Source organism: Mirounga leonina, unplaced genomic scaffold (assembly GCF_011800145.1).
Source record: "Mirounga leonina isolate KUSES-001 unplaced genomic scaffold, KU_Mleo_1.0 Mir_93, whole genome shotgun sequence".
NCBI classification, from domain to species: Eukaryota; Metazoa; Chordata; class Mammalia; order Carnivora; family Phocidae; genus Mirounga; species Mirounga leonina.
Window position 1 is genome coordinate 56,901,516 of NW_023270854.1, and position 27,197 is coordinate 56,928,712.

Here is a 27,197-nt window from a genome sequence, read left to right on the forward strand (position 1 = left end):
ATGCTTTGAGAAATGTAAAGTCCTGCATTAAAACGAGGCATTATAAATTAACACTTGTGGTTGAACACGCCCTTTCAGACCATCCGAGTGACCCTCAGCACAATGAATTCTGTGTGGTTTAATTTAGAAATGATGGCTTGAAGGCACCGTCAGGTCTGTGGTACTAGATGTAATCGGGTTGTAGGCAATCACTTGTGTTCTGTTGGATAAAAATATCTTATTTTTGTTGTTTCCCTCTCAGGGAGCATAGTTGGATATGTCATGGACGTCCATCTGCATTTTTAAACTTCTCGTTGAATTCTTATTTCATGAAGATATATGACCTTTTTACTCAGTTAGCTCGACAGATATTTCTTAGTTTCATGGTATGTGCCAAGCACTGTGTCAGGTACTCATGTCATTTGTATTTTGTCAGTCTCGTGGGCTCATAGTTTCTGTTTCCAACAATCTATTTATATTTATTTTGAAACACTCAGTTTTTTATATCATATTGTACCTGATTAAGTGCCTTTATTTTTAGGAATAAATTAATAATAAATGAAATTACAGATATTGGTTGTGTTTTATAAACTGTAATATGCTCTTAGCTATTAATTATTACAGTATTATGAAGACCCTCGAATGAGGTATCGATGTCCTGAGACCTCCAGACCACCGCCCATGCTCCAATTGCTGGATTGAATTCTCCTTCCCCTCGGGGTCTGAAAGAGTAAATCCAGTTCCACAGTGCCTAATTTATAATGCCTTACATTGAACATCATAGCTGAAAGATTTGAAAGCACTTTCATACACGCGTTATATATTTCTTCAGCATTACTGTGAGAAAGGAGGCAGGTATTACTATTTTTAATTTTTAAATTAAGAAAATGCGTATTTTTAGAGACGACTTGACTAACCAAGGTCACTCAGCTGATAATCTGTGGGTCAGGGCTTAATTCCAAACTTTTGGACTCTGACCCGAAGTGTTTCACTATGTTTCACAGCTCTTCGCCCAGCTGAACCTCTAATATATCCAGTTACGGTACTGCGTTGTATAAGTGTCTGCTCTCCCCTTGATTAAAATCGAGGCCCTGCCCAGTTTCCTCTGAAAGCAGTGAAATATCTGTCATCATGTTCAGCTACATAGCTAAACAATTATATAAGTAACACGCTTGTAGATACGGAAATCTGACGTTGGCCGTTTTCACAATAGATTGGATTAAGTGGTGATTTGGATCCTTTTCTTCCATCAGCTAGATTTAATCAATATTGTCATTTGTTTTTCAGTTCACCCAAGGATGATTAGGCAATCAGATGACCTGATTGACTAAATATTCCCCACTCATATTTTCTGAGTCATTTGCAAACATTGATATAGCAACAACCTCTATCCACATCAACTCTTTTGGGGAAAGAGGGGAACCGATGTTAAGAGAAATTATGTAACATTGTCATGTCTATTCACGAAAGCATAATACGAGAGGACACCTTGGGAAAATATCTCCTTGCAGTTGGAACTGAACTGTCCCGTACTATTTTATTTTATTATGTTCTACATGCACAGATTCAATGAACTTCCTTTACAACACAGTCTAATGCCCCACCACCACCACTACAGTCAGATCATTTTTCTTTATTCATGCTAAAGATTCTTTCAGCAGTGCAGGAAGCCATTCCATCTTGACTACTTAGTCAAAACAGAGAAATAGGCAGTTCTAATAACCTTACTGGTCCTCTGCAGTAAAGATGCTGGAAATTTAAAAGAGTTCAGACTGTGTTTTTGCCACATGTGGCTGGCTGACAGTGTGGTGGATTAATTGAATTTCCAGGCACTAAACCACTTTCCTAAGCAGCATTTTGAATTTACAAAGATGTCGATGTTCTCATGAAACAACTGTTGACAAGTATTATAGAGAAACTATGGAGGTAGATTTGTTTTCACAGGAACCTAGTTTGTAATTTCAAGTATGGGTATGTCTCTTAAAGATATATTTCATACTGTTTATACATTTAATGTTGTGATTATTTTAATAATATTCCATGGGTGTATTTTGACACTAATCATCTCAAATATAAAGCCTCATAAAAATGAGACATGGGAAAAAACCCTAAGGTGTGTTCTTACCTATCACCATATGTATGGGGGATTGCCTATATTTTCCTGTACCCTTTAATTTATACATCCAGATTCCTCACAGGTATACGTGACTGTATTTTTATTGTTGGCTATAGGCAAACGCATCACAGAATATTCTATCTCTTGAGTTAAAAGATAAAGACACATTACAATAATAGAATATGCATGATGTTTGGATGTTACCCTCAATCTGTATGGTGGAGTTAATAGAATAGCTTTTAGCTATTCTTAGATTCTCTTAGTTTTATTTTGATTTTTAATCACATTCGCATTTTTATAGTTGGATTCTTTTCAAGACCACTTTGGTCCAACTGTGTCTTAGCAGTTAGCGTATGTATTTTCTTTGACTTTTGCATACCTTATGGTTGCCTTGTGGTCAGTGGTAGGGTTGAAACTCTTTATGCTCGTTCTGGAAGGCTTTGTTCATTATCAATTCTAAACAGACAGGATACACTTAAAATCAAAATCTGTCTTGTAGGTAATTTAGACTTCTCATATTAAATGAGGTATATCCATTCTAATTGATATAATAATCAGTTTAAACTGTATACTTTGCATCAATCTTCCATAAAATAATATTTTCCATAACATGATACCCTCTGTCTTTCTCCTTGACAGTATAGCCATTTGGGGGCTTTCTTGTTAAACATTTATTTTAAAATGTATGTGAGCACCTACTAAATGTTAGGCGTAGTATAATCTGTGAGACTTCCTAGTATGTAAATATATCACTTTTAAATTTTTAAGGATTTTGAGTTCATAAAAGTTTGGGGTTTTTTTTGTTTGTTTCTTTGTTTTTAGTGTATGGGGGCTAGAGTCATATGTGTGTACTTATTCCTTTCTTTGCTGTGATTTGGCTAACAGCAGTATAACTACAACTTGAAACAAAAACTTCATGAGAACACATGCTAAATTCTTTTCAAAAGCATTATAGGAGTCTAAGTCTTAAAAAGAAAAAAAAACATTATTTTTTGTCATATTTTGAGATGAATTTTTGGTGCAAAAAATGCTTCACTGTTTTTAAGCTCGGTATTTTATTTAACTTACGTTTATACTGCAATGTGCGTATGCTTTGCTGGAAGACCTTCAGAAAACTTTGAAGGATTTCCATTGTCCTGATACAATTCTAACTAGATTCAGAAATTTGAATGTTTCTTTTTTTAATCACTAGGCTCTTTGAGAAGAAGTTTCTCTAGACTGTTTTCCTATTCACTGTTTTGTTCAAAGAAACACCATAGTTTCTAGGCCACAATGCTACAGAATGAAAACACACTGATAAAAGAGCTGAAAGGAATGTTGACATGCAAAGCTAATTAAGATTCCTTTTAATTACTCATATTCAATACAGGAGAAAACAAATTATATAGTAAGACCACTCATCTATGCTAATCTGCTATCATTTAGCTATGGATTTAGAAATAGAAATATAGATATGATCTACATTTGTCATTCAGCATTTTGTAGAGAAAATATTTTCTTTGATTGATCTGAAATAGTCTTCCCAATGTGCATCATGAGTACAATCCAGGCCCCTGAGAAGTTACTAAGGAAAAGAAAACCTGTTTAACTTTGTCCAACCCTATGTTTCCCAAATTATTTGATCCAAACTCATTTTCCAAGAATCACGAAAGTCATGCCAAAGAGTTTGGTAAATACTGGTTCCTCACATCCCAGAAGACCCCACCACATGCAACTGAGATGATACTTTGCAAGTCTGATCCACTTTTTGCTCTTCCATTCATACCTTTGGGCCTAAAAGAGACCCTAAATTTATCACCTACTATCAGATACTGTCTTCAAAGCAGAGGATTGGGATTTCTGACTTTACCTTACCAAATTTAGCAGTATTCTGTTTTGTAATGCATTTTTATTGATATTTTAAGATGGGGGCAGCAAATTTTTAGGCAAAGGGCAGAGGGTAAATATGTTAGGCTCTGTGAACTATATGGTCTCTGTCACAGCTACTCAGCTCTCCCACTGCTGTACAAGAGCAGCCGTGGGTGATGTGTAAGCAGTTAAGTCTGACTGTGTTCCAATAAGACTTTGTTTGCAAAAGTAGGACGTGGGCCAGCTGACTCCTTTTTAAGGTAATTTGTAACAGAATCTAGTTTTTTTTTTTCCTGGTAACTAAAAATAATAGTCACAAATGAACGCTTTAGAAGGCAGAACATAGAAATCATATAAAAACCCCTCCTGATATCTATAATGTACCTTTTCCATGGGGGTTTTGAGCCTCTGATTGCAATTTGCCTTTCCTTTAGTTGTGAATACATGGCTGCCCAACATAGCCATTTTCAAGTAACTTTTTGTTCATATTGTTTACCTTTTTCAGTATTGGGTAGATGCTCTGTTTTTGATCAGACAATTGTGCTCGAAAGCAGAGTAGGTCACATTTTCCTGTAAGTAATAGAAAACCACACAGGAATGTTGGTTGAACAACAGTAGTCTATGCCCAAGCAATCGTTATATGTATAAACTTGGTACCAACTTTGTAACAGGTCTTAGAAATTACATTTTACTGTTTGCAATTGATTATATCAGGATGGAAAACTGCATACTCTATCCTATCAAGAAAATTATCTCTGTAATACCTCAGGAGTCCTCCATGTCCTGACCCAACTGGTAGTTTATTCATCTCACTTAACAAGACTAGGAAGTTTTCATTAACAATGTGTGAAAGACAATTATCCCACTTCTGAATCCAGTTGCTACAGTTGTCTAGTTATAAGGAGCAGCACCGTTTGAATGGTGCAGAGGGGTATTTCAAAATATTATGCAGCAGCAGTTTTGGGTTTAATTGTCTGCAGATGGTAGATGATCTATTTTCCTTACTCGCTGCCACATTTCTAATAGCACCCAGGCTGTTCCATGTAAATTAGTAATCTTTCATGTAAGCCTGTCCTTAATTTTCCAATATTTTTTCTTTGCATCATTTTCCAGCTGTATCATGTTAGAACTGACGTTTTAATTTTCAATATTTCCCCCAATATCTGTGTGTCATAAATGTTAACCACTTAAACACAACTGCTGAGCTGTGCAGGCAAACCAAGAAACCCCACTGGTCCGATTCAAGAATCTTAATCATGTCTTGGGTCACATGTGGACCATGACAATGATAGCAAAAGCAATTACTCATTTTCCTTTCTTTAACCGATGCTTTGAGATGCATTTTTTTCAGTCCCTTAATGTGACAAAATAAGGTCCCTAAATGGAAATGTTCTACATGAAATTTAGTTATCAGAGAAATTCCTCTACCTAAAAAATGTTTTTAGTGAAAGAAGATAATGTGCTCCACAAAGGTGATTTTAGCAAGAAGAGAAAATATTGTGACTTCAGCAGCAGAATTTTAAGTAACCTAATAAATTTTAAAAGCCTAAAGTTGGGATCATCAGAATTAGCAATGAACCATTTAGACGCTACGCTCAGTAGCATTTGGAAATACTATTCAGTCTAGAGCCTTATTTAGGACTTATGTTTTGTTTTTATTTTTTTCCCTTCAGTTGATCTACCCAGAATCTCAGCCAAAGCTTGCAACTGTGTCATAGTTAGAAATCTAACTGCCTGATGAAAGCCTGTTTAAGGGAAAAGAATTCCAAAAATTCAACACTTTGCTATGTGTTTTTTTCTTTTTTCTTTTCTTCTCTTTTTGTTGTTGTTGGAACAAAGTTGAGACGATGTGATATACTGATCGAGATTCTCCTTGCTAGCCTAGCTTCAGTCTGGCTTTTTCTTCCCTCATGCATGCTGACCTGGGAATCTTCCTTTGCCATAGCTGCGATAATCGTGACTCAGCTTACAACACCTTACATTCGCATCGCCCCTGCTGCAGGCGACGACCAACTGACAGGTCAGACGTTCAAGTATAGATGAGTCATCTTGCCCATTTCCTGCTCATTTTTCTCAGCTTTGTTTCCCCTCTACATTTCCTCCTTTGCTTAAGGCTTGTTTACAATGTTTCAGACTCTTGGTACAGACCTGTGCCCGCATTAAATTAAGTGATGTGCTTGGCCTCTTCTGTGTGTGCATTTATACCCATGCATTAAGCACAACGCCACTGCATGTTTTCATTGTGTGTTTGTCTGTTGGTGTGTTCCTTTCGAGCCTAATGTTAAACAAAATGAAATTTGCTGGACTTGCGGTAGCAATGCCATCAAACGGAATTCAATCAAAATACAGAAAGATGATGTCCAGTTATGCAAATTAACCTAAAAAGCCTTTGCAATGTGAGGGTGAGCGAGGTTTACTTTTCACCTTGTAGGGTCTAGTTTGCACGCACATTTAGCAATGCAGAGTCTTGAAATGGAGCCACCCAAAGCTGTTTGGGGTGACACTGTTCAAACAGCTTTTCATGTACATACAACCGGAGCAGAGCTGATTGCATTCCTTCTAGATCCTTGTTTCAAAGCAAAGTGTTTATATAAAGCAGTGGCACATCTGCAAGTCAAATGCATTGAATAATTTAGGGAAGTTTTTAAAAAATTGAATGGCTTAGAGTCATGCTGTTGAACTGTGTGCTTCTTTGTAGAAGGAAAAGCACACAGAAAGAATTTAGCTAAGAGAAATTAGCTTGTCCATCTGTACTATCTCTAAAGGTGTATGGACATACGTATAAACTCATAGGGAAAGAGTCCGGTAAATTACTCCAGACTGAAGGTGAGTGGTCAGAGAACCCCAGAAGACAAATTTTTGTCCTGCAGCAAAAGCAAGCCATTGTCAAGATTTCTAACAGAATTACATGGGCAGGATTCAAATTCTGGTCTCAGAGACATGATCAACATTGTAGTTTGTGGCAGGTATAGGCGTGGCTCAAGCTGAGTAAGAACATTCAGCTGTTTTCCATAGAATTTCCACTCCAGCAATTGTTTTAAGTGTATGAAACGAAGGAATATTCTATAACATTTAAGAAAAAAAAAGTATAGCTTAACTCATGGTAACAATTCATAAATCTTCAAGTTTTTCTGTGAGCTTATTATTTTGGCAAATAAAAGCAACTGAAACTCAGGAAATGCACAGACTGAGTTTTGTAAGGTGAAGGAATGTAGGCTAATACTACTTCTTCCTCTCCTGGCATTCTGTACATATTTCCAGTCCTCTGTTTCAGGGCCTAAAAGCTATGAAGTTCTTATTAACAGTTCTGCTTCTGTCGCTTCCAAGTTTCTTTTTAAGCACATTTCTTTTATTGATTGAAGTCCTACTTGTTACAGACTCTTTCTTATCCGGAATTTGTGAAGTGCTCTTCCCAAACAGTAGAAGTACTTAATGGATAGTGTCTTCCTTAACATAAGCCCTCCGCTCTAAAACCTTCATATTTAAGGACTGGCCCATGGCCCATGGTTGGGTTAGGTGTCCAAGTTGAAGGTAACCTGAGATCCTTGAGCAAGTCGGACCCCCAGGTGGCACCATTGTTGTCAGCAGACCATTAAAAATGGGTTGGCCCCATTATCCTATAAATAAGTGCTGTGGGAAATATAGTTAAAGAACCCCCTTCTCAAGCTTTGCCTGTATCTACTACTTCCATATGAAGCATGCTGTTTACTAGGCATGAAGTAAGTGAAACTCCTGAACATAGATTTCTCTCTAAAACTTGCATAATTAAGAAGATACCTCATAAATCAGCCTCCTTCACAATGCTTTCAGATCCAGCGTATCTTGTTATTTGGGAACTAGTCTGTGAAGGACACATACATTGCTGTACTGTATGGCTGCCATTCTTTTAAGGGCTGCAGGATATCTCCATCATTTACTTTGCTTTATTAGAGATTAAAATGTTAGAGTGTTAGAATAAGCCTCAAAAACCAGTAAAAAACTACTCCCGATCCTTTTTCAGTATTTACTGCTGATTTTAATGATGGTTAATCTAACCCAGATAAATTCAAAATCAAGTAATAATCCTTTTGCATTTTCCATTTGCATCAGCCATCAACTTTGATAGCAGTAACACTGTCTTTTTTAAGAGATTTATTCATGAGTCATACTGCAAGCTTGAGACTTAATGCATTCAATCACTGATCTGACATTTGTTGACCACCCTCTGTGTGCCAGGTATAGATCTACTAACTCTTATAAAGAGCTTTACTCTGTATGGTTGCCCAGGCTCTTGGCATCAGGCATTTTGCATTAGTCACATCAAAACCTACGTACACATGTGCTCTTAGGAATGAAAACTTACTGTCATGCTCGTCATTTAGCAGTTAGGAAAAGACAACAGTTTTGTAACTAATGGGCGAAAAGGACATGGATTGCCAAACCTTTCTCATCGTGCAGAGCAGCTTAGGAAATGGTCCCTGGGACAGTTCTGAACGCTGCACATCTGTGACCCATTAAACTGTTCTGGTTTTGTTTATTCGAACAATATGGTCCCTTCCAGAAGCCAACAGGAGACGCATGAGGGATACATTCTGAAGTGCCCTCGGCAATGTTTTTGTTCATTTTGTTGTATCTGTGCTGACATCACACTCTTAGAAGTGCTATTCAAGGCTGTGCTTACACTGGGAAACCTTAGCAAGATAGTCCTCTGCAGCATAGCTCCTTTGTCCCAGAACTCGGCACATGTGGCTTGGGTTTTCCGTGGGACCTCACTCGCTGTCTAACACCAAAGAACACAAGCACCCTGGTGACCTGATGTCAGCACCAGGACTGTGCTGTACACAGCAACCAGCTTCTAAACATTAGCTGATCTGATTACTGAACAAGGCAGATCAAACCGCAGAATGCTAGTGTATTGGATGAGCGGGACTGTCACTGCACTGGGCAGTGTTTCTTAAAATTTGTTTTCTGCAGTCAACAGTGAGAATACGTCATCATCCAATATACACACATAGACCTACACATTAGTTTAACTGAAGCAAAGGCATTAGAAAACATACTGCTAAGGCTACTCACTGAATAAGATGCACTCTGATGTGTTCTATTCTGTTCCATCTTATTCTATTTTTTAAAAAATTCTGGTCACTACCTACTAAACTGATTTAATTTCCCACTCTTGGGTTGTAACCCCCAGATTTAAAAAATGCTTTACTCAACCACTGGATTTAGGAGATTATAAAAGGAAACAGTATATTAACTGGAATAAAGGTCCTATCTACCTGAAAACCACTCTGAAGAGTGCACACAGAGAAAGTTCTAGAAACTGGAAATGCTTCTGGTTTCTACTTTGTTCCCTTTATTATGTGATTAATTGTCTGTAATATAGTACTGCTTTGGGAAGAAAATTAAAAGCTGTACATGCTAGAAATTTCTTTTTAAGATTTTTTAGTTAATTTTATAAATATCTCTAGGCTGTTTATTTTATATTAAGATAGTTCTGCTTATGATTTAATAACCCAGCCAACTCTGAAATGCTGTGGAGAATGTTTTCCTTAAACAAATTTTTTATCATCCATTTTGGTTAACCCATACATCTAATATGATAAGATCTGTATCTTAGAATATTTATAAACAAAGTGACTTCTGGGATTCAGGTACAGATCAGATATATCAGAGCATGTAGAATTACTTGCTAGATATAATTAGTACTGAAAAAAAAAAAAAGAGAGAACTAGCCAAAGATTATTCCCACACAGTTTCAAGTTTTGAAAAATACACATGTAGCATATGTCTGTATTGTCAAAGATAAACACAGCTGGACATTAAAGCTATAAAAACATTTTATTCAGTAACTACTGACTGTAGGGGATAGAGGTGGGCTCCGTTTTGATTTTTGCAGAGGGGACTGGCATTTTAAAGGGAGAATGAGGGGATAGGGAGGATGTGAGCAGGGGCTCAGTAGAGTCAGGGGAGTGAAAATTTACAACAATCAGGAAGGGTGTGTTGGTCCACAAGACACCCATCTGGTTGGCTAACTGGCATTTATCCAAGTTGGGCCGCTCCCCTCCCTCAGAGGCTGGGACACTGGGGCCCTGTCTTCAAGTGTCACTGGAACAAACCGTGAGTTCTTTGGGCAGGCTCGAGTTTTCTCAGGTGAGCATTTTAAGGGGGATCAGGCCACCTGGGTCTGCAGCCTTGAACAGTTAGAAACCATCAGTGTTCAAGTCTTTACAGGCCAAGGTTGAGGCCTAGGGGAAGAAGGGCTCAGGGGAGCCGGCTGGAGTTTGGTCACAGAGAGAATCTTTGCCAGTATATAGGCAAAGTGATCATGAAATAAATCCCAAAGGATTTCTTTTTCTCCTTAATGTGGCTCTTAAAGCAAATAGCGTTTTTATTATTTTTATTTATTTATTTATTTATTTATTTATTTATTTATTTATTTATTTTAGAGAGAGTGTGCACATGGCGGGAGGTGTAGGGGGAGAAGGAGAGAATCTCAAGCAGAGTCCTCTTGGAGGTGAGCCTGACACAGGGCTCCATCCTATGACCCTGAGATCATGACCTGAGCCGAAACCAAGAGTCGGACTTTTTTTTTTTTTTGAGTCGGATGTTTAACTCACTAAGCCCTCCAGGCACCCCAATAGAGTTTTTTTTTTTAATGTAAAATCTAAAACATGGAAGTCACTGAACTAGATTCCACTGAGGAAGTCAAGCCACTGAGTGTATGAGGGACGCTATGCTAGAGACTTCCACAGGCATTATTTCACTCAGTCTCACAATAGCCACCTGAGAGAACATCGTCACACTTTTCAGTTGAGAAAAGGAAGCTCAAAGGAATTAAACACCTCCACAGGCCCCAGAGTACTGAAATGCAGTCAAGTCAGGGAGAGAAATCAGATTCCAGGCTTTGTGACTTGAGCCCTGGGCTCCTCTGACCTCAGCATCTGTTTGAATTTCTCCCTTTTTGCCCTCCGTGCCCTCCGCACTCTCCTCTGTCCCCTCCTGGGCTCCTCAGGCCTCACTTGCTTCCCACCCAGCCCTGAAACCCCATGCAGCCCTGTCATTTGGGTTTTTATTGACACCTGGGCCCTCTGGGCCCCTCGCCCCCTTGCCCCCACCGCACATTATCCTGCTCCCCAGCCTGAGAACCTCCTATTGCCTGCTTGCCTGGCTCCTGTTTTCATACTAACAGGTGTTGCTTGACAAACAGCAGAACAGGCAGATTAATTCTCCTCCAGGTAGGTGCTTTGCCCCTCACCTTGGTGTTTCCCACTGATCAGTGAATGTCCCCTGCATATGCAGTGTTAGAACACTGCCCTCCATGCCCACCCAGCTGCTCCCTCAGCCCCGAGCCCTGAGACGTCTGGCTCAGGCCTCCCCTTCCATTGCTGTGCCCTCTCTCCTGGGTGGGCTGCCTTTTGCCAGCCGTGGGATGTTCAGTTTCCGTCACAGCCCTGCTGGTCCTAGCCATTGGGTCACAGAGAAGGACACCTTTTCCTTAGGAACAAAAACTGTAATTGAAGTTCACCAGCAACAGCCCAAGGAGATTTCTTGGACACTCACTGATGAGTGGGTCTGCAGCAAATATCAAATTTAAGTAGACCCTGAAGCCCTAACACCATCTTTCCAGAACACGTGTTTCTCCTGCCACCTTTACAAAGAATGAAGGAGAGTGCTAGATACTGTATGTCTCAGCTCATGGATTTTGAGCCCTAGGCTGACACTAGGCAGGGAGCCCAAATTAGGATCTAAATTTGGTGGTGACTGTAGGGGGCGGTACATTGGGAAAGGTAAGGATCTCAAATCCTTCATTCCACAGATGCTCGTTAATCAGTTGCCAGAGACCATAGGGATACATTGTCTGGTCCAGTCATTCTCAAACAGTGCTCTGTGGGGTTCCATGGGAAAGCCTCAAGAGCCTCCTCTCACACAGGCCTCTGGGCTGGGCAACAACTTCATGTTAGAAGTTATGGGTAGCAAAGCAGGTGGGAACATGGGCTCGAGAACTAAATCAGTCACGTTCAAATCTCAGCTGTGTCACTTACCAGCAGAGTGATCTTGTGCAAGTTACTTCAAATCTCTGTGCCTCAGTTTGCTCATCTGTGAAATGGGAGTTACAGTTTTACTCACAGTAAAGTTGTCAGGATTAAATGAAACAAGTAAAGTACTTAGTAAACCCTCAATAAATGTTAGCTATTACAGTTTCTCTACCTTAACACATTCTTTTCAATTATGGGAATGATGCAAACCCTTTCATTCCTTCATTGATTCATCAAGCACATATTTCCTAAGTGCCTGCTCTATATGGTAGACACGCTCTTGGGATATGTCAGTGAACAAAGCCTATAAAAACTCAGATATACTCAACAATTTTACCCTATGTCTATACTGACCTCATCCCCAGCCCCTATAATAGTGGTCTTTCTTTCTACATAAAAATATACAAATATATCCAGATTTTTTCACTACCACTTATACACTTAACTCTGCCACTTGCATTTTACATTTAATAGGCAATGAATTCTTCAAGCCTATACCTATCAATCTAAGACATTCTTTTACCTAGTTGAATATTGTTCCTCTGTAGGACCATGTGATGATCTATTCACTCAGTCCCTTGTTAAGGGACATTCAGATTTTCACCATTTTTTTTTTCCTGCTAACAACAACAATCACCACCACAAACTGGAATAAATAACCTTCTGTGTATGTTCTTTCCATTATAACATTTATTTCTTAATGATTCCCAAATGTGGGTCAAAGGATAAGTTCATTTTTTATGTACAACTGGCCGTATTCCTTTCCTTCCAAATTGTAGCAATTCATCCCCAAGTACCTGCTCAGTGCCCCTTTCCCATGGATCCACCTGCTCTCATGTTTACCACCTCATGTTTCCAGTATGGTGAGTGAAGGTGGGATTCTCCTGACTTTTCCTGAAGCTGGGCATCCTGGCCTGTTTATTGGCCATTTGCATTTCTTCTTCTCTATTTTTTCATACTTATTCCTGTCAGTCACTCTTCTTTTGACTCCATTGTGTCTTTTGACATAAAGAAGTTTGCATTTTCAGATAATCAATATGTTCCCATTTTCCTCTGCTTCTCCAAGGTTTTTGTTTTGCTTGAGATCTTCACATCTCTGTGATTATTCAGCCAGTCTCCTGAATTTTAGCTTTTGAATCCGTCTAGAAATGACCACTGATAATGGTGTGGTGTATTGCCAAGGGAGAGGTCTAGCTTTTTCCAGGTAGACAACAGTTAGACCGGCTCTCATTAGTAAATAAACAATTATTTTCTCACAGAATTGAAACACCATATTGTCATATGTTAAGATACATGTATAGAGTTTGTTATGGTCCTCTTTGGGTCTTCCTACGTTATTATCATAATTTTTTATTATGCTGGCTTTTACGATATTCTGTTACATGATAAAACTAGAATTCTCTCCATATTCTTTGTCAAAAATCCCTCCCCACTGATTCCTCCTTGTCTACTTATCAGTCCTTATGATGGCTTATAGCCTTAGATGCCTCCCCACTCCCCTGATTAACATATCAGCCATGCTCCCTCCTTCACCTTTGCTCCCACTTTCCCCTTGCTTAGGAATATTCTTCCCCAGATATCCACTTGGCTAACTCTCCTACCTCTGGTAGTCCTTGCTCAGATCCACCTTCTCAACAAGGTTGGCCATGAATACTCACCCTTCTTCACCCTGCAGCCTTCCATGAGATCTGTCCCCATTCTTTCCACACAACTTGTCCCCTTAGGCTGCAACTTTCTTCCTTTTTATAACACTTCTCACCCTATGTGCTTATTTATGTTTGCTCCTATCTTTCTCCCCCTCCTAGAATATAAGCCCTCGAGGGCAGGAATCTTCATGTGCTGTTTTGTGATATATCCAAGACACTGAGAAGGTGGCCAAGTGCACACCAGGCAGTCAGGTTCCAAAAATGCCACTGAGGTTCTCATTGGAATCTTATCAAATCTATACATTATCCTGACTGTAGAGATATGATAAATCTCTTCATCAATTCAAATCTTGTTACAATTTGTCATACAAATTTGGAGTTTTCTGCATTAGCTGGCCTTGTCAGGTTTCCCTCTAAAATATATTCTAGGTTCAATGACATCTCACCTTCTCGTGGCCACCACACCAGCCTGGACCACCACACACGCATTTTAACTACTCTCATGGCTCCCTGTTGACTCATTTGCCGCATGGCAGCTGGACTGACTTTTGGAAATTAAAGTCTCATTCCATCATTCCTCTTCTTAACACCCTTGAATAGCTTCCTCCTGCACTTGCATAAATTCCAAACGTCATGTCACAGCAAAGGGGGGTGCATGGTCTGGCCCCTCTCACACCTGGCCCTCACCTTCTATCACTTCCCATACTCAGTGCTGAACTCCTTTCTCTTCAAAGCACCAAGCTGGATCCTGCACCAGATCGTCTTCCCTGGGACTGCAACTCTAACCCTAATCTTCATATTTCTAGCTCCTTCTCAAAGTTCAGGATTCAGTGTGGAGGTACTTCTCTAGACCACCATCCTGAAGCACAGTGCCTTGTTGGCCCCCAGCCATTGTCCTGCCCATCACTCTGCTTCTTGATGCGGTTGCCAATGACTGCGTGTCTCCTTCCAGAATGTGGGGGAGGCAGGGCTTCATCTATCTCATTCCCAGTGTAGTGTATGGGCATCTAGCAGGTGTTCCACATTATTTACCAAATGACTGAACAGTTGATGACCTTCCTTGTTAAATTTAGTTCCAGGTATTTTATAGCTTTCATCATATCGTTAGTAAATTTTGAGCAAATTTTGATGAGGACAGGAAGCTTTTGAATCTTTTTATTTAGCCTACTTTGGACTGATTTTATGTTAGTCATAAAATTCATCTCTTCTTTAAAGAAAAAAAAAAAAATATATATATATATATATTTGATTCCATAGACGTTTGCACTGCAAATAAAACAGACCCGTGGTTTTCAACCTATTTTTAAAAAGCACAGTTTTAGTCAGCCATTTATTTTAGCAAGAAAGGTTTAATTTTAATTTAATACCCACTCACACCAACATCATCTGTTTCCTCCCACTCCCCAGACTGCATCTGACTACTTCTGTACTTCCACCTGTCAGACCCAGCCAGTAGATCTTTGTTACTCTTTGGGAGCAATAAGCTGGGACAGACCTAAGTGCAGATAGGCAGCATGTGCCCTTCTGTGGACCCAGGGTTCTCTATTTGTAAAATGAAGACATAACTAAAATCAGACTTTAGCCATACTAAGTAGCTCAGAGGACTGGATACAGCTTGAAGAGGGTGTAATTGTTTACTGAATTTGAGCTTAGTCAGTGGCAGGAACAAGAAGTTCAAAGGTCCAGTGGTGGGAAGTAGCATGACCAAGAATGAAATATTGCAAAAAAGGCCCTCGTGGCTGGAGAGCAGAGAGCAAGAAGGATGTGTGAAGAGTAGTCAGGTTGTACAGGCAGACCGAGGCCGACTGGGACCTCAGAAGTCACATGAAGGACTTTTGTGTTGATCCTGCAAGCAATGGACAGCCATTGAGGTATTTTCAGAGGTGGACAGGGTCAAGTTTGCACTATACCCTCCAGCCACACTAGAAACATTGGAGGGCAGATGAAATAGGGCAAAGACTGGAATAAAACTCTAAGAAATATAAATTTGTCTGGCAGCCTAGAGAAAAAAGAACAGAGCGGGTGGGTATGAACAGAAGAGTTAAGTGCCAGCAAACTAATACAGCCTAAGTTCCTGCCCTGGGGTCTTGACAATCTGCAGTCAGCGTGGAAGAGCAAGCACATGGTAGGGAATTTAAGGGACAAGTTCAAACATATCAAAGGAACACTCTAAGTGTCTTTGAGATGGAATGGTTTCATTCAACCTCTTGCGTGAGTTATCCACTTCATTTATTTTGAGAGCTATTTACCAAGGTATTCATATGAATCAAAACTGACAAAGAACATAAAGGATAATAAAACTCAGCAATATTGTTTGAATATATGGTCACTCAGATAAAATCTCACCAGTGTTCAATGCAGACAGTTATATTTTGCCCGTTTAAGAGTGCAGTCATTAGGCTCATAAAGTGTTGTATTGGAGATTGTTAATTTTGTCGACTACAAAATATATGTAGAAATATTTTTATCTACTACTACAGGGGCTCTATTTCTTTTATCTTGATACCTCCCACAACCTGCTACTCAGTGCTTGGCACTTGAAAGACACTCAGAGACCAGCTGGAAGGAATTCATGTGTAAAAGTTAAAATTCCCTTGAAGGCATGAACTAATTTTCACACCCCATTTTTTAAGAAAAATAATATCAGACAAGCTTCCAACTGTGGCTGCCATCAGGAGGAGTGGGACTCGGGGAGGGGAGGGCTGGACCAAGTGTCACATAGCCGTCCCGTGGTCAGCCTTTGTTAGCAAGTGGGACATGCAGTTCCATTCTGATAGAACTAAGTTACAACTTTGCCATCCCTTAAATACTTAGCTTTTGGGAGACAGGCTCTGCCCTGCTCCAAACATGTTCACACATTAGGAGACAAGTGTCGCTCATTCATCCCTTAATGTGAAGAGCTTTTCCTCCCCTTGGGAAGCTTGATGTGTAATTAGCTTTGTGTTAAGAGATGCACAGAGTTCAAAAAAGTGCAATGTGTACTCTTTGCTCTCAAGGAACTTATACAAAGGATCTTTGTTAAAACCAACATAAACAAACAAAAAAGCAACATAAACAGTTGACTAAATATTCCACATCAATAAAATTTACTAATATCTTGAACAATTTGTAATAATGATAAGTGTGTAATGAAATAAGTTAGCATATATTCCGTTGTACTCCAAAACGTAGTATCTGTATGATACCAGAGTCCTTCTCAGTGTCAGGAGCTTTGATTAAATCTTTTGAGAGAATTTTGGGTAAAAATAAAGGGAAGATAATGCCTCCGTTAGGCTTCCTAATAAATAAAAATTGCCAAACTCTTCATTTAAGCTGATAATCCATTTATTGGAAACAGTGGCTGAATTAGAGCTACCATATTCCAATTAATTAGGTATCCTGATTTTTCAGATGCATTATCGTATCAGTATGGGTGACTAGCAATTCACATGCTGCCCTGTCTTAGGCATTTTTTATTATACTATATATAAGTGCTATATATACTTTGGCCATGGAGGCCAATATAGAAAGCTAGTGAGGAGAGAATTTGGTTGGAATTTCAGCATCTCTTACAAGGGTTGCTTGAGGATTCTGAAAATTTCCTTTTCAGCTGCAAAGAATGTAAAGTGAGGGGAAATTTTTATTCTTTCTGCAACACCAGCTGAATGCATTTTAATGGGCTGTAGTGTCACTGGTGATTTATTGTCCCTTTTTGTTCTTTTATGTGTTATATTTGTCATTTTGCTATGGCAGTTTCATCTATAAAACCGTATAGTTACAAGAAAATGGTGAGGGGATATGGGACTGCCATGGGAGATTCTGTTGCTTTTTCCTTGTCATTTTGGAGAAGGAAATACTGAGTCAAATGTCAGGCATTTAGTTTCAGAAATAATACATTTTAAAAGATGTATATTGCACCAAAATAGTATTGTTTTCCATTTTTGCTATATAAACTTAAGAATTTCTATGTAATGATTTTCAATATGAGAACAACTTCATTTTTCAATATCCTTTTGTATTTTCCCTTCTATCAGCAGAGTGATAAAGGAAAATAAAACAATGTATTTAACTGTCCTTTATTTGCTTAAGGCATAGAGCGTTCTGTCTTGTAAAGCACAAATTGAAATTTTGTATTTTAGAAAATCTACCTTTTAATTTCAAGATGAATCTGGTGCATTGTACATGTCCAACCAACATGGATGCTGCAAGTAAAGTTTTGAGCTCAAAATAAACCAAGCTTTTGGCACAAGAGTCAATACATTGTGAAAAAGAAAGTGCCTACATTTGAAAAATAGTTTTAGATTTTTGCATGAAAGATTTCATATTGATGAGTTGAATTATTCTTGCCTTTTTTTTTAAGGAAAGATATTTAAATTTTATATTTAATTAATTCATCCTTGATATGAGTGAACGTGGAAAAGGCCTGGATATTTTAAAAATATTTATCAAAATTGAGTGACGCTACCTGTTTCTCTAGGTCTTTCTCTTCTCCCTAGTGTCCAGCACGGAACCAGACACACAGTAGCTGTTCAGCAGCATCTACTTGTTGATAGATAACAATCATGATATTTTGATTTTCATCCCTTGCTTTAGACAGATGTCACTACAATTTAGAATATAAGGCATCAAGATTAATTCTGACAGTTTTAGGTGTAAGAAATCCGTGAATTTCATTCAGAATTTGTAGGCAAAGGGCCATGTTCTGCTGTCGTGCAATTAACTTTTTGGTTGGCTTTGAACTAGTCTCTTTTATAAATAAATATCTTTAGAATACTGTAAAATACTTAGTATTTGTGAGAGGGTTTTTTTTTTTAATATTTATGGGTATGATCCAATATACGTAATCAGGATGAAAAGGAGTCAGAAATTCCTTCATGACCTTGACACAGCAGGATGTAGAAGAGGCAGCAGATCAAGAAAATATTGAGGATAGATCTAGGAATAAATAAATCTCCCTTTCAAAGAAAGAATTCTTTTAAATGCTTTGCTGACCTTGTAAAAGAATCAGGGGACAATCAGGATGGGCAAGTGAAAGGAGGAAAAGCACAGTCCTTTCAACAATAACAGATTTCATTTGCCATCTTGACAATATCAATCAATGCCAAGACATGTTCATCAGTGACTCCAGTGGGCTGAGAGGAAGGCCTAAAGTCTTTAAAAAGATGGGCTTCTAAAATTCTAGCATGTTGAAATTCCCCACCCCACCCCAACACACACACACACACACCTTTTAGAACTGTCATCCTTGCCAAGGTGATTCGTTCTCAAACCGTGGCATTTCTAGCTTAGCTACCATACATTCTTTTTCTTTTCTTTACCTTTTTTTTCTGAACAGAAAACACACTGACTTTTTATTTGGAAATAATGTCAAACTTAAAGTTGCAAAAATAAAAATATCACATAGAATACTGGTATATCCTTTATCACATATATCTGTTGTAAACATTTTACCCTATTTGTTCTGTCATTTGCTCTCTTTCCTCATGTGCGTGTGTGCACACACACACATAATTTTTTTCTGAAGGATTCGAGAACAATTTACCTATGTCATGACCCTTCACCCCTAAATATTTGAGTGCATACTTGCTAAGGATAGGGATATTCTATTATGTAATCGTAGTAGAGTTATCAACTTGATGGGTTTACTTTAACTCTACTGTTCTTGTTCCAGTTTGCCAAACCTAAAATGCCCTTTGTGACATTTCCCTCCTCCACTACAGGATCTAGTCTAGGATCAGTTGTTGTATTTGGTTTTTATATCTGGTCAGCCTTCTCTCTCTGGGAAGGCTGTCCTAGGGGCCAGGGCAAGAGAGGTCACTCTCCTTTGTGGAACTATAGTGTTTATCTTGCCACTTTCTCATCTCACATGCTTGTCAAATGGGAATCCATGATTTCATGAAAGTACAGGACCAAGGGGCTATCACTTTACTTGATGATAAATCATTCCAAACAATATTTTCATTAAAAATCAATATGTCTTTGAGTAAAATGCAACATTTGCATGCTTCATTTGAAAAGACTGAACAACAGACTTCAAGGAAATTTTGTTCCAGTGGTACATCACTTAGGATAAACCTCAGGTACTTGTCCTTTCTCATCTGCTGTTATGGGTACAAGCGATGGAAAAGTATAAGAATCATGCGTCCCTTTGACCAGCTCACGGGGATCAGTGAGTTGAGGGCCCTCAGGTTTAGACTCCAGGTCATTTTCAAAACCATGTGGTTTCCCAGGGCACTTTTTAAACATATCAGACAGGAATCTGGGCCTAATGAATCTCTGCACCAGATTTTAGTAGGGTGGTTCACACAGGAACTCTGGATCCTAGTGTATATAATTTAGAAAACATTTACTTTAGTTTTTGTTTGTTTGTTTGTTCCATTTACTTTAGATAGAAGGTAGTGAGTCCGAAGTCCAGGCTTTTGGGGCAAATCTCTTAAACTCTAAATCTCAGCTTCCCTATCTCCAAAACAGAGAGATTACTTTTCTTAGCCTCATGGTAGGCCTTGGGAGAATGAATACAATGACAAGATACAAAGGACCTGCACCAAGCTGGCTCAGGGTAAAGAGGAGGAATTGGCAGTTGCTGGTAACTTCTTTTGTAGCTCTGTTGTTATTCCAATAGAAGATTGTTTTATGGCCCTCCGGTCTTTCAAGAGAACTAGGTAATTAATCGGGTCACTGCCACTCCCAAATTTGTGTGCTACAGCTCTTCTGAGAAGCTCAAAATTTAACTTCTAGGGAAATGAATGGATTTCTTGATGCTATGGAGGGTGTTATTTACATGAACACCATGTACATGCTGTGGTCTCCAGGAGCACCAGAGCGTGAGAGACACGTTATTATTCTATCACATGTCAAGACCTGTAATGAGTCCCCCACAGATGATATTTTCCATTTGCCTGTCTTTGGGATATAAACTGCATCAGCATGACCCAGGCTATTATCTTGCTCCTGGCAATGATGGTGATGATGATAATGATGAAAAAGTTGCTGCATTTTCAAAGACAACTACTTTATTTGAAGCAGTAATAGCCCAAAGCAGTGTATAACCTATTTTGCTCTTCCCTGTAGCCCTGTGCCATGGAATAAAATGCCAGGCTCCCTTTGTTGTCCTGGCCATTTGGGGTTCCTTTGTTCCTCACTGACTGTCCTTGGTTTAAATGTGGACACCTCTCTTTGATTTGCCCTTCAGTTACATCTGTTCTCCAGGGGGCACGAGAGGACTCACTTTAATAGAACTCCATTAAGAAAGCTTATAGATTATCTCATTGAATAACATTTTTAGACATTGAATATGAAGTTGGAAAAATACAGAGTGGTTCTCAAGTTTTCTTTCGCATGCTGTTTTCATTTAGGAGAGTAAATAACTATCTCTGAGAAACAATCTTTGCAAGTAAGCCTGGCACCTGCCTTGGAGTTAATAAATGGCATCTGTTCAGTACATCTATCAGCATCTCTGATGAGGTTTCCCATTTACTCTAGTAAATATTCAAGCAATACATCACTTTAGCAATGTAATTGATGTTCAGTTTAATTTACTTATTAGTATTGCTAGTGATGTAATTAATTATTAATTATGGTTTATTATTAATTATAACCATTTATTCTATTGGAGCTCTTGGTCAGAGCTCATACCAGGCATATCAGCTTTTGCCTGGGATTTTGCCGATCTTTACAATGGTTTTATTTTACTTATTTACTCAAGATTATATATGACTTCAGAGTAAACATGATGAGAAACAAAGCTATCTTTAATATTACCAATTTGATGGGTTCTCCTTATATGTCTTTGAATAGTTTCCGTAGATACTGGTGTATATTTATGTACATATATGCATGCACATGCATGCTCAGACATGCATGTAGAGACTTCAGCAGAGTGGGCTACATGTGTCTTTTAGCCAGTTTAGGGGCTTAATAGAGAGAATTTTCAGATTTCTACCTTGTTTCTTCTATGAGTAATAGGAAGTTAAAAAGTACTTCTAAAGTAGGGTCATAGAAATCATATAACCATTTTATTAAATCAAATTATTTTCAATAGTTTGAATCATGTTGGCATTATCATACTACAAGTTTCTCTCTGTTGTTGTTTTTTTTTTCTTTCTAAAAAGCCCCAGACCATTGTCATTGCTCTCCAGCAGAAATTTTGGCTAGTTTAAAGACTTCTAAGACAAATTCCATATATGATGGTGAAAAATGGTCTGTAGCTACTTAATCATTGCGAGTATTGAGTTCATAACACTTTATTCTTGACAGATACTCATTTCCTGTCTCTCTGATATGTATCCAGTTAACTTTCTCATCATTGATAGATTTATATTTCACTGCTTTGGTGCTGAAAATATAACATTTTGCCACTAGTATTTATTTCCATGCTCCTCCTTTCTATTAATCTCATTTCATCATTGATGAAAGTTTGGTCAGTGAATTTACTGGTAAGGACTTTGATCTGTCATCAACATACTGAGAAAACACTTCTTCTGTGTACTGGCTGTCTCTCGGTGTGCTCGGTTGAACCGGTGTTCAGACATGATCCTTCTGTCTCGGGATGTTGTCTGGAAGCCCATGGAAGGTCATCTGAAAGTAGCTGCAGATGCCTTTTTCCATCATAATCCCCTCACTACATCCTGGGGACCAGTTGAGGAAAGACCACATGTTGTTTCTTTCCTTTTATATCCATCATGCTCTCCGAGAACTTCAACATAAATGGAAAAGGAATAGGCAGGTTATGAAAAGAGTGCAATTCAGAATGTGATTAATCGTGAGAGATCTTCAGTGCAGTAAAGGTGTTCTCACATGTACTGTGGATACATAATAAAATACTAGGCCAGGTCATAGGAGCGCCAGTCAAACAGCTTTGTTCCAAGGAACTCATGTTAGTATGTGATATAAAGAATTTACCAAAATGACTGAACTGAAGGTTGAAAGTAAGTTCTATGCAAGAAGGGTAATGCAAGGTTCTATAGCAGGTCAGTGGGACAGAAAATACTTCCTACAAAGCAATCAAGAGCAATATTTGGGCTAGGTGGCCTTTGAAAGAGGGGTACAATTTGAAATTATGAAAAGTGAGTAGGGGAATGTTTCCATGGAGGAGCAGCAGGAGTCCTGAGAAGGGGAAATGTTGGATGTATGGGGAAAACTGAACATGTCCATTGAGTTGGAACATAGATGAAGGAAAGTATTAAAAAAAAGAAGAAGAAGAACATACAGTTAGGAAAAGGGGTTGGAGCCAGCTCATGGAAGGCCTTGATTACCTTTTGAAAGAAGCATTAGGAAACTCTTGGGTTTTTTTGTTGTATTTTTAAATGAAAGAGTGACCTGATTAGAGCAATTCTTTAGAAGACCAGTATGGCTGCAGTGCATGAAAGAGACTAGATGGGATGTCTATGTGGGAATCAAGTACAAAAGTCCAGAAGGGAAATAGGCCAGGTTCATGGCAATGGGAATGGAGAAGAGATGAAGAAAGTATAGCATTTTTTTACTTTTCAAAGATTGAGTGGGGAGGTGAGAACTGACCTGTCTAATGTCAGGTAACTCTTCTTCAGCCCAAGGATAGAATGAACAAAGGGTAATATATTTCATTTTTATGTGCTGAGGGTCAAAACGCCCTTTATGTACAACCAAAACTCATTTACTTGCTCTGACTTTTGTTGAGTACATGCTACATTCTAGGCACTAAGCATATGGAGAGGAAAAGATGCAGCTTTTCTCTGTAAAAACTTGAGCTCCCATTCTTGTTCAGAAATATTCTGCATACAGACACAGATCATATATGGTCATGATTCTCTCTATAAATGCCTCCTATGTGTTTTAAGAGATTCATTCAGTGAAGACTTTCAAAGTGACCACTGTGTTAAAAGCATTGTGTTAATCACTAGAAGTCAAAGGTGGATAAGAAATACTCCTTACTTTTGAAAAGCTCCCGTGGAAGACTATATCAGGGCACCTGCTGGTCTTCTCCTCAGTTCGATAAATGATCTGAATCCCTTGTCTCTTTTTACATAGTCCTTCTTTTCTCCCCTGTTGGTCATTTGTGTTTCTTTGATTCCTTTCCAGCATCTCTACCTTGTGCATGTCATTCCTTTGGTTCATTTCGAAGTCACTGTATGGGCTGTATTACCAGGCCTTTCTTTTCTGCACTTAGGCCCAGGAAGTCCCATGTCCTCATATATTTATCCTATTCTTCTTTCAGGATTTTAATTTTCCTTATTGCATTGTTTTGCACTTCTATTGTTTGTTTTCCTTCTTCTCTTAGGCTCTTCTCTTTACACCTGATCAAGATGATTTTAAACTTGAGTCTTGTCATTCAGAGCATTAGCAGTAGTCCCCCGCGTTTGCTGTATTAGTAGGGAAAGTTCCGATGCAAAGTTCCAATGGAGTGAGCTACCCAGACATTCCTGGACCCAGGAGGTACCTCCCTCACTTCCCCTCTCACTGTCTTAGGACAAGCTACTTATCCTGATTTCTTCTGCTGCCTTAGTTTCTTCATTTGTAAAATGGTATTGATTACCCCTCATGGTGAAATATTAACTAAAGTTATGTGAGATAACTGGCACATAAAGTAGGACTTCCAAAAGGTCAGCTTTCTTCCTTCCTACGGAATCTAGTAGTAGCACGTGGGCAATCAGTTGACATTCCTTAAATTCCTTTACAATTAGGAATCTCTTCCAATCTCTACATACTGTGGCGACTCATAAAACTAGGGTTTGATTCCATGAGGTTTTGCCTCTTAATTGTGTAAAAGGATCATTTAAAATAGTGCACTGAAAGAAATTTGCTAACTGATAAAGTAAGGTATTAATATATTGGGAGGTGTTTTAAAAATAACAACCCAATTAAATATTTTTTCCATTCTGCCATAGTCTGTGAAAACCTTCCTCATAGATGTTTAGGATCAATGAGGTTCTCAAGTGGGATTTTTTTCTTCATATTGTGTAGGGAATCACCAAGGGTGTTACATATAGATTCCTGGGTCCTACTTTGGACCTTTGATCTTGAGTCCCGGGAAAACCTAGTCATCTTCATGTTCCAAAAACTCTCCAAATGTTCTTAAACTCTATGAATGGAGAACCTCTGTTCTAGAAAATATTGAACAGAATGACACAATGAATATAAGTCTTGTTTATTAAAGAACTTCATTGTTTGAGGAAAAGCTGTATGTTTACTAAATGAGTATGGGGGTTACATGACCCCACTCTCTCCTAGACCCCAGGACTCCTCATTACATTTCAGAGGGTTACCTTTTGGCCATGTGAACGACATAATCACATTTATGCCTTCGGTTTCCCAGACTCTGTACATTTTTTGAATCTCAGAAATACTGATTCTTCTAGCAAGCATATAGAATTTATTAGGTGTACTTACTTCTTGATAAAATAGTGAATGAAAAATTTTAGGCAGCCGCAAAGGTACAAGGGGTTTTGGCAAATGGCTCCTACTTTGTGCAGGAAGCTGTGGTGATTCTTTCTCCCACAGGAATGATTTTTAAGAGCTAAACATAAGCTAGCCAAATCATGACCCAAGACACAAAGTCTGGAAGGAAATTAGAGGGACAGCAGATTTTTATTTTAATGCCTTTAAAGTTTCGTTTCAAACAAAACTCACTCTTAACAGGGGTAGCCTCAAAAAACCATCCACTCGCATTCTCTTTATGGATTATTCACTTTGTATGAAAAGTGAATACAGTTGATACCTTATTATTGACAAGTTGTTTCCTCATTTTATGACTTGACCATGATTTGAGAAATGCAAATGGAAGAAATAAAGCTATTTCATCAGAATAGTAACAGCACTAATAATTCTCTTGGAACTTTTAGTGCCCAGATAGTAAGTGATGAGGCTTTGATAGATCATCTTACCCACAGGGTGTTGGCCACATCAATAAATGAAAGCAGTAACTGTCATGAAATTAGAACAAAAATAAAAAAGTAGATTAATTTTTTAGAGACAGTGTATATCAAACAATCCAGTATCTCAGTTTTATATGAGAAATTGTATTTCTGATTATTACTTGTAAGCCGTACATGTTCTGCATGCCCTAAGGTGGAAATTAGGGACAAAGGAAGAGTTATAAATTCAAAAGCATAATCAGGTTACAAATAATACATAAAGTGTGAATGTAGATTATTCCAGAGTAGTTGATTGACTTTGCATTCCCAGGAAGAAAAACAGTGGTATGTAATTTAAATGAAAAATCTTGTGGATGTTTCACGATTATGTATAACGTTAAGGCACAGCTGAAAAAACTAAAAACAGACTGCAAGGAATTCTAATTTTCTGTACAACAAGACATGAATGAACTGTCTCATGGTCCTGTTTAAAACCAGGGTGTTGCTATTTTTAAGAAAAGGAAAAGAAATCTACCTCTGCAAAAGGTAAAACAAAAAACAAAAAAACCCAAAAACCTATGAAAATTAATTAAAATAGCCTTTGTAGTCCATAAGGTCATAAAAATTCTAGCACAAAGTGGCTGAGGCTTCCTCAGTTGACACTTTAGAACATCTTTTGGAACCAGAGTGCTGGGAAACATGCTTGAGGAAACTGTCATCTTATGAATGTCCACAGCCGCCATTTTACTTTCTGCTTTTATGTTTCCTCATGTCTCGTCTTGTAAGGTGTCTCAGCCTCCTCAGTTTCTCAGTGGTTCCCATGGTTGCTGTCCCTGTTTTTCTCTCCTTTGCCTCCAAATACCAAGAGTAGTATTTTGGTGTTCGGTTTGCCACTGAAACCGTTTGTGTGTGGTGGGAATGAAGCATTTTGTTGCTTAGATTCAGTTCAACCTAAACACACATTTTCCCTGGCAGGAGGCCAGCCATCTACTTCCATAAATGGCACCAGCATCCAGCTAGCGCTGGGCATCTGAGACCTGAGCACACCTGTGTGCAGCCGGTGGGATGCCTTCTATGAGTCCCTTGTGCTCACCTTTCAGTTGCACTCACCCCTTTAGATCAGACATTGAGGCTCCAGGCTCAGGTGAGGCAGTAGCCTTCCCAATGGCCCCCAAATGCCTGGCCTCTCCTTCCCCCCCATGAGCCTGTACTTATTCCTCTCAAGGCACAGCTCCATTATCTTCTGCGGCTCCTTGTTTCTTATTTTCAGTACAGGCTGTTCTAGCCGGTAAGCAAAGCCAGGAAGCAAACCATAAAGCCTCAGTTTCCCAAGCCTCTCCTCCACTACTCCCTGGCCTGCACCTGGGCTTTTGCCCAGCTAAATGAGTATCTGATCACAGAGATGTCTTTGTGCTCTCTACCTCTCCATCTTGGCTTATAAGGCATCCTTCTATTGGAATCCTCCCCATCCTTCAAGCCCATTCATATTACAACTGCTGGCAAGGAGCCTTTCCAAGCCTCCCTGTCCACTGCCCCACATTGGGTTCTAGAGCTCACACATGGCACTTCATGTGGCTTCCGGTGTTGTGCCCTGAAAGATGAGGTGCCAGTCTTCTTACTCATCTCGAATTCCCCTATAGATATAATTACAGCACTTCGAACATAAAAGGTACTCAGTAAGGAGTTGTGACTTAGAAGATTATGAAAACCAAGATTAGCATTAGCACATGAGTAGGATTGCTCAAGCAAGTGTCCATTCCAGAAATGCTTCCACCATTAATTC

General features: G+C 38.8%; 1 protein-coding gene across 3 annotated transcripts in view; it reads left to right on the forward strand.

Moving 5' to 3' along the window:
- PTPRM (protein tyrosine phosphatase receptor type M) overlaps positions 1-27,197 on the forward strand; it is an 806,716-nt gene that overhangs the window by 524,365 nt on the left and 255,154 nt on the right. For 2 of the 3 annotated variants that reach the window (XM_034995810.1, XM_034995813.1), the window contains one exon: positions 5,889-5,963. The exons of the other annotated variant lie outside the window; for it this stretch is intronic. In XM_034995810.1, the coding sequence (XP_034851701.1) occupies positions 5,889-5,963 (75 nt within the window). The remainder of the gene's footprint in view (positions 1-5,888; positions 5,964-27,197) is intronic. 3 annotated transcript variants of the gene reach the window in all.